Source organism: Azolla caroliniana, unplaced genomic scaffold (assembly GCF_043228905.1).
Source record: "Azolla caroliniana isolate FFs.n. ecotype wild unplaced genomic scaffold, voAzoCaro1.0.p SCAF_1419, whole genome shotgun sequence".
Taxonomy (NCBI): Eukaryota; Viridiplantae; Streptophyta; class Polypodiopsida; order Salviniales; family Salviniaceae; genus Azolla; species Azolla caroliniana.
This window is the reverse complement of record NW_028231854.1, coordinates 1-8,749: the sequence shown is the minus strand read 5'-3', so window position 1 is coordinate 8,749 and position 8,749 is coordinate 1. Positions and strand designations below refer to the sequence as shown.

Here is an 8,749-nt window from a genome sequence, read left to right as displayed (position 1 = left end):
GTCATCTTGGTTAGTTTTAAGATACAATTGCGTTGTTTTCATGTTGTTCAACTATACGAGTGCGGTGTTAGAGAAATCACATATTATGGTGATGTATTCCAACAAACATAGTAAATAAAGTCGAAGATCATATGGGTGTTCTTCCATTCAACCTTTGTAAAAAAGGTCGGTATTTACAACGGGAGAATGAAGATCGTGGCATCATGGTGGATTGTTATCAATAATGCTTAGTCATTTAAATGCTCATAATCTAGTATTTTACATTGTTTTGGAAATTTTGTCAATTTGTTATTTGACACCAAGAGACTTAGTGTTTGCACAATTCACATAGTTTGATGTGGGAAGACGGAGATTGTTTTCCTCTTTCTAAGATATTGAACATTATGTCTTAATTGGGATATGCGCAAAGCATATTTATTCAATGATATACATGGGATGGGTCTTAGAGCATATCTACAAAAATTGAAAGCACTATTGATGTTGCCATATTGAGCAAGTAGAAATTCTTTCCTAGATGGACTGTTGTTTGTCTTGCCTTTTGGTGATTTAACATGTCCCACTATGTACCCATTCGAAGGTGATACCACTCAGTTTGTGGTACTGGTGTAATTTGTTTCACACATTATTTATTGATATGTGGTGTTTTCACTAGATCAAGAAGATTATTGGAGACTATGGAGCCTTGTATTCGATACATGGATGTATGGCATGAAGTTTAACAACGAGTGATATACTGAATTGTGAAGGTATAAGAGAGTAAAGGAGTTGACCCGGTGCTGATATATTACAGTAGTAGCCAAGGGCGATCGGGGTAAGGTGCCGACTATGAGGGTGAAAGGAAAAGAAGAGACGGACAGCGAAGAATCGTCGACATCTTGTGTTGGATACATATATATATGTATTCTGAAGGTATGAAGAAGGAAGCAAACCCCTCCGGGGCCACGATGATGAGATGAGATAGAGGCCGGCCAAACTACACTTCTAAGTTCCAAGTTCCCCTTGATTAAGGGTATAGGTGTGAACGCGGCCTCCCCACACCAGGTCTTTTTTATTAAGCCTCCCCCTCCTTCTGTCGGTATATCCCTGCCGCCTTCCATCTTCCTTCCTGGGTGTAGTCGTATTTAGGGTTCCCACGACGCAGAACACCCGCAGCAGAGAGAGCTTTCGTCCGTGCCTTCTTCTCCTCCTCCACTTCCTACCTTTCGATCTTCTTCCTTCTATCCATCATCATGCCTCGTCGCAGCAGCGGTGCGTCAAGCGGAGGTATGTCCCATCTCTATTTTCTGCCTTCATGCTTTCTTTTTAGGGTTCATCAAGAGTACACAACTCTGTTGATTGTTTCACTGTTTTGTAAGTTCCTTCTCTTTCACTGTTTGATGTTAGGGTTGCATTTTCTGTCTTATACTGCTTCTGTAACTTTAATATGATCAGAAATTTCTGTTTTTTGTATATGCACAATTACGGTTTCGTATGAAGACACACAGAAACTTCTTTGTTTTTCCGCATGCATATTGATATCATGGATGTTTGATCAACATCGTTTCCCATAGACACGAATTCTTGTCTGCGGAAAGTAAAACTTCTTCATGTCTAGGCTCTACTTGTTATATTTTTCCGCTGAAAGAATAACTTCCTAACTCTAGGCAATATGTCGATTCTCTCAGTTTTATCCCCCGAAGATATAGTTGTAGAAATAGATAAAACATCGTTTATCATGTTTATCTGTCAAGAAAAACTTTCTCATCTTTAAGGCTATATGTTATCAAATTTCTCAAGTCTATCCTTGAAAATACAGTTTTAGCTCTATTCAAGTGACTAGTCTATGAAAAACCTGTCTTTTGCGATCTTTTTTTGACGGTTTTCTAACATCTTTTGTTCCCATTCTTTAATGCTTCCAGGGAGATCATCAATGCGTCCTGCACCTCGCCCAGTGCGCTCTTCTCCACCTCCGAAGCCTGGTTTGTTTGATGTTGATTTTTTCTTTTGAACTTCTAAATATTTTTTCTTAAGATATTTTTAGTAAGCCTAATACATTTTTTAACTATAGTACAACAAGCGCCTCCACCAGCACCTGTTCAAGCAAGTGGTGGTGGTGGATCGATGCTGGGTGGACTTGGTGCTACCATTGCTCAAGGTATGGCCTTTGGCACTGGTAGTGCGATTGCCCACAGAGCTGTGGATGGAATTATGGGGCCTCGAACTGTTACCCATGAACATGTGACATCGGATGGTCAAGCTTCTTCTGGACCCATGGAATCACCTCATTTGACTACTGTTAGTGGAGCTGATGCATGTGCTAACCAAACCAAGTCTTTCCAAGATGTAATTTTTGCTCTTGTTTATTACTTATCTTCTAAATATATGTTCTTTTTATAATTGTATTGTTTTATAAGAATGTTTCGATTCTTACTACTCTATAGTGTATCAATGCGTATGGGAGTGACATTGGGAAATGCCAGTTTTACATCGATATGCTTAATGAATGCCGAAGGGGACCATCCTCATCCAGTAAGTCATTAACTTGTATAGTGCCATGTATTTTTTGCAGATTGACATGAATGATTTTTTGACAAATGTCTTGCTATTTTTTACTTTCAGTGACCTTGTAGGGTTGGAGGTGAAACCTAGAATAAAGCTTGATGAATGGAACAGTATAAGTTATTGGTGATAACAATGGATTTTGGAAATTTGTCCAGAACAGTGGATTGAAATTTGAACTGCTTTGAATATTGAGTTCTGTTTGTCATCTAGATTGTTACATTTTGGGCTTCTTTGGTACTGTTAAAGTTCAAAGGTGAAATGATCTGTTTGGAAGTTTTATACCTGGAAAATTTGAACCCTTTTTGCGTCTGATTTTATGTATTTAGTGTTATTACTGTTCATTCTATTTTCTGGTACCTATATGTTACTGTTATTACTGTTCATTCTATTACATTTTAATATATGCTAAATTATGCTATGTATGTTTATCTGTTTCAATGGGAGATTATTAAGGTGGTTTTGTACTATATTAAATATGCATTTCAAATATGTCTATCTTTAGCAATAGGATTGCTTTAAAAACATCCAACAAACTGTATATGTTCATATGGAAGACGAAGCTGGTTCCCATGTGTTCTGACCCTAACCATAAATTTTCCTGTGGTGGTTTTCTACACATGAGTATATTACTTAGCCACGAACTGCCATGGGATAAGTTATGGTTATGCTTGTAACACCATGAAAGAAAATGTTAGAGCTGATTGGGATGTCCTGTATTTCTTATTCTTCAAGAATTTGCAAGATGTCGTTTGCAAAAGAGTTGAGCATAAAAGATATGATAACAATGAGGGCAATGGTGGCTAACTACGTTTGAAGAACTACAAGATGTGATGCGTAAGAGCTACTTCGACTGCTGGCAAAGCTAGGAGTACAAATAGTAGGCTGCTGCATTTGACATACGTTGTCCAACTATCAAGCTTTTTGCATTCCTAGCCTGGTTCCAACCTTGTCAAATATTTCCCAATGTCATGATTATTTTTCTAGCATTTCTTATCATGGTTCTTGAGAAGATGATACAACTTACTAATATCATGAATTATCCCCCTACACACATTTCTCTCTTTCTTTCTTGAAGACGTTAATATTTCTTTCTTTCTCTGAACTACTAGTTGCAGTCTTCAGAGCAACTTCCATTATTAAACAATTTGTGAAGATTTGAGGTCATGACAGAAATGTAATGTGTATCAAGTGACCTCAAAGCTTCAAGAGTTTTTTTTCACAACCCAAAATAAGCTAATATAAAAGAACTTTATCCACAATTTGCTATGAAAACCTAGGATCTTATCTTGATAGTTAATCAATGCGCCTCTTCTAAGAGACTGAATCAGTGTTAATCCAAGATGCACCAGATATAAGCCTCAGTATGAAAGACACATTACCCTTGGAATTGATTGCATGTAATCAATGATAGTACTTCGGCTTCATTCATGAAGCAAATATTTACATTCCTAACTTAACTAATTCTGATTATAATCTATGCAATTCACATGGTCACACTGCACACATATTTTATCATGCGATACACTCTAAAATTCAAAACCCCAGTCCCCACTACAATGACGAATTTGTTAAAAACCCCACAACCCAACGTTGCCATTGATTGTGAGATAAATTTGTCCATGCATGTTGGCTGCCCACATGGACTATATGACCTCAACACCATTATTATCACCAAATCAAACTAAACATAAAGACAACTTTCTCCATTTTGAGATTTCTCTATCTTGGAGACATTGATGCACACATTTACAAAATAATATTCTTAAAGTCATTGTGTGGATGCTTTGTAAGTACTTACTTAGTTTAACTCTTTTAAACATGGTACTTTAGATAGGTATAGTTGTTTTACTCGAATTGTTCTCATTAAAGAGATAATTAGACTCCTAATTGAGAATAATCAAGGTAACTATGTTAATAGAAGCATTTGAGAATAAGCATGTCCCATACCATGCAATGTGATGCATGAAGTCTCTAAAATTTCTTGCTGATTGAAATGCATGAGATATTAAATCACTCAATATGCACACCTAAACCCACATTCATCTCATTAAAGAGATAATTGTATCCCTCTAAACAATCATAGACTACCTAATTGAGGATAATGACAGTAACTATCTCAATAAAAGGATTTGAGAATAAGCATAACCATTCAATCTGATGCACAAAGCCTCCAAATTTTCATGCTGCTTAATATGCATGTGACTTTAAATCCTCAATATGCATCCCACATACTAAAAATCGTTTACATATAAAATTCTTTTGAATATAAAGTTTAAATAGATTAATAGAAAACTGTATGTAGTCCACAATTATCATTACCAAGTTCAACTAAAAACACTTCCTCATGCATCTGTCGCAAACCTAAAATGGGGGACATGGCACAAAAAATTGCTTAATCCAGTTCTGCCATTGAACTTTGCTAGAGAATTATCATTGTCAAGAAATATTGGTACCCCAATACAAAGTGAGTAATTTGAATAAAGCATCTCTGAAAATGTTTCGAAGAGGATAAGATTTTGGGAGCCATTTTATAAAGCATCTCTCAAAGTCATTGATGTCAAAGAATGGCAAATCAAGATCAATCACCTCAGGATAACAAATGAATGACATCACAGATCAGATAAATGACTCGATTAGAATATCAATCATGATGACAAACACCATCTGATAACTGTTTCTAGGGAAATTTTCATTCAGACATACTGGCAATACTTATGATTGTATATAAGTGATTCAAAAGGTAATGCAGCATTGCTACAAAGTCTATGCAATACTCAAATCTCTGCACATTGAATGCAGCTGTTGTAATATCAATTCATCCTGAATGCCCAAGTATACTAAATAAAAATCACCCAACGTGAGACTGCATTCTTTTTTCTTCATGTGAGAAAATATCTTTTTTATAAGGTCACAGGACTTTTTAGAATATCCAATAACACTTATTAATATCACTTCCAACTATTTTCCCTGATGCTCGTTCCTGCTATGACGAACCCATACAGCCTCTTCTTTTGCACAATACCAAATCATTGAGAATGGTGATAATCAGCATCACGCATACATTAAAATAATATTTCACATGAAATCTTCTTCCAATTCTTGGAGTGATTTCCCTTTGCTCGCAATATCCTTGTTAGATGTCATCTTCTCAGAAACCATTAATCCTTTGTAGCTCCTTATCTCAGCCTGCTTTTCCTTCTCCATTCGATCCATCTCATCCCTTCGTTTCTGAGAAGTTATAATATAAACTATAGCTTTATTTCCATAAAGCTAAAACAAGAAAGCAGAAAGGGAGAACAAAAGAAAAACTATTGCTACCTTGTCCTTCAAGATAGCCTTTTTCTTAGCACGCTCAGCTGCATCATATGCTTCCCTTTCAGCTGTAAAAAAAATCATGATCAGAACTGCAGTTTCCTGTCTAATATAAACATTGTATGAGTAAAATCTGCCTGCAACCGATAGATGCAAGCACAAATAAACGGAAGCTGAATGAAAAACATAATATCTCCCACCTATAAGTTAATCCAGTATTGATATGGATTCAATTTGATTTAGTTATTCTAAAGCTACATGTATAGTCCAAGTTTCTGAACTATTAGAAGGTAAAAAAATAAACCATTATCAGAATAACATGCTAAGGCATAATGGGCCAGGTATTATTCTAGCATGTCATCTTACCACATTTTTATACATGTTATCATTTGTATCAATGAATAGTAGCCCTGTGTGTATGTAGGACCCTGAATGCATATATGTATGTAAGGACATTGAATATGTATGATCAATTTTAAAAGTCTCTCGTAGATTAATGGAACTTGTAACCATCTAGCTACAGACACAATATTGACTACATATATGAAAGCATTGCTTTTATACAAAGATAAGAGACTTTCCTATCTCTATCCTTTCAGAATTCATCAAATGCATAGGCAATGCATAACATTGTGCATTCACAGAAATGTCTTGTTGCATATATTAAATCCCACCCTCCATTGTTCAAAAGAACTCCTTCATTGGATTTTTTGCACCTAGAAAACTTCCTCAAGCTTCAGACAAACAAGATCTGTTGATATACTTAATATAAATCAGGAGTCAAGTCCTGTTATTGCTTTTCTGTGAATATATAATCTCTGTCTTTCATAATTACTACTGAGATGTTTGAGAAATTCTTGACGAAATATTTTAACTGTTTTGAAAGCTTTATGCAGGTTTTCCAAAACCTTTTTCAAATTCAGGATGCTATAAAATGTCGGTTAAGGTGATATGTTTCCATTCTATTAATCTACAATCCCACCTACTTCATATAAAAGTGGACAATGTCAAGTCAACTTAGGCTTCTCCATAAGCCATGCGTATGTATCACACAGATGCATTGCATTAAATGCATGCTAAGAATTGGCAAAAAGCATGAAATCATGAAATAAAGACAACTTAATTGTAGTCTTATCAAAAGTATTTCTTAATGATGGAAATAACTTAACAAAGAAACAGTGTACCTTTCAAGTCTGTTGTTCTTTCCACCTTTGTTTTATTGAGTCTGTTTACAACTTCATTAATGCGCTTTTCCACTCTTACTGTTCGAACCTATAAAAGCATGTAACCATTGACCAAAAAACAACTAAAACTTAACCACATTATTTGCTGAAGCAAACCAGCCAAGAAGCAACTAAATCTTGACCACCAAACCCCTTGAACAATTAAAATCCAGCAAAAGAATTTCAGAAAACAATATGAACTACATTAGAAGACCTGCAGAAGGCCAGAACAGGTGATTATCATCAATATTTTAAGACGATCCTGGATTTTCTTCTAGAAACAATTCTGTATATAATGAGAATGGAATTTTATACTACCTCGGCATATGAAAACCAATAATAGTAAGTGATGATGATAGTACTAACTCTCTCCATTTTCCTACTTTCTGTTGGTGAGGCTAATAATAGAAACTTTCGATATAGTTGATCATATCTCAGAAATAAACATGGAAGTTTTATCGATGGAGAGAGCATATGCCAATCAAGCTAAGGAAGGAAGGATCCCACTCATCCACTTAGTTGAGTTGAGAAACTAGCTCTCAAAGCTCAGTATGGTCACTAATTATGGATCAATACGAGATTAAGATTAAAACTTACAGAGAAGAAGAGCCTAAGGCAAAACTTGGAATTGAGCAATATTTGCCCACTTTCCTCATAAAATACGGCTTTTATATATGGATTTAGTTTCATGACACATAGTGGACAATACAAGGTCTTTAGGCATGTCCATGGAAAATTAAAAAGGGATTCTCCTTTATGGGTCAGTTACTACAAGAAAACATGGAAAATATATAAAGCCATGCTTTTGTAAGTATTTGGCATGTATATGACTCAAATAGCTATCAAATGAGCATTTACTTGCCCGTATATTTAGGCAGCTCAAATTCATTAAGATGTGACAAATTTAATAGAAGAGAAAATTCCATCAAGTACGATGCATTTGTCGATGTAGTCAAAGCGATGGAGGAACCGCATGGGTGTCCAGATGGGAGCTTGGGCATCAGTCACCCGCCATTGCTAATTTTCCCATTAAAAATATACCATGATTTACATTACAAAATGAGCTGAACCCAGTTATTCATGTTTTACCAACACACTTGTTTTCTTGAAATGCCGTGGACACTGAATAACACAAGATACTCGTGACTGTGCATGAAAAAGTGCAATAAGGGAAGGATCACTTACAAGTTTAGGATTGTGAAATCCAACTTGGCCCACATCCATTGATGCTGTCTTTCTAAGATTGTACCAAGGTGTATAAACAACATCTACGTTATTTAATTTGTTACCTACAATTTGAAACAAACGGACCAACCACTGATCATATTTTCGAGATAACTTACAGATCAACAAGTTTGATACTTCATTTGCTGTATCTAAAAGTACTTGAATATGTCTCACCTTGAATAGAGTTCGCCTTCACTAATTGAGCACAATCCTCCAGGAGTTCGGGAGTGATACTCTCGATTGTCTGGCCCTTTTGTAACCGAAGATAAACATGTGCTGATGACAACTTATCCACGTGAAACCTAACAATAGAAAATCAAAATTTATTAGAATGTGTGAAAGAAAGAGGTACATCCCAAGCATCTTAAGGAGAAAGGAATAGATAGAAAAACAGAATAATATGCGTCACAATAAGCATTTATTTAACAGAGTTGTTATACCAAAGT

General features: G+C 35.6%; 2 protein-coding genes across 2 annotated transcripts; one reads left to right on the top strand and one right to left on the bottom strand.

The window, feature by feature from the left end:
• Window positions 1–1,128: 1,128 nt before the first annotated feature.
• LOC147847170 (uncharacterized) lies at window positions 1,129–2,746 on the top strand. The gene is made up of 5 exons (XM_087339486.1): window positions 1,129–1,263; window positions 1,899–1,958; window positions 2,048–2,322; window positions 2,421–2,508; window positions 2,599–2,746. The coding sequence occupies exons 1-5, from the start codon at window positions 1,230–1,232 to the stop codon at window positions 2,607–2,609; spliced, it is 468 nt and encodes a 155-aa protein (XP_087195612.1). The 5' UTR covers window positions 1,129–1,229; the 3' UTR covers window positions 2,610–2,746.
• Window positions 2,747–5,245: 2,499 nt separating this feature from the next.
• On the bottom strand, window positions 5,246–8,601 carry LOC147847169 (uncharacterized). Its single transcript, XM_087339487.1, has 5 exons — window positions 8,478–8,601; window positions 8,262–8,365; window positions 7,038–7,125; window positions 5,860–5,921; window positions 5,246–5,769 (listed from the first exon to the last, which is right to left on the bottom strand). Exons 2-5 carry the CDS (start codon window positions 8,298–8,300, stop codon window positions 5,617–5,619), a joined length of 342 nt encoding a protein of 113 aa, XP_087195613.1. The 5' UTR covers window positions 8,301–8,365; window positions 8,478–8,601; the 3' UTR covers window positions 5,246–5,616.
• Window positions 8,602–8,749: the final 148 nt, after the last annotated feature.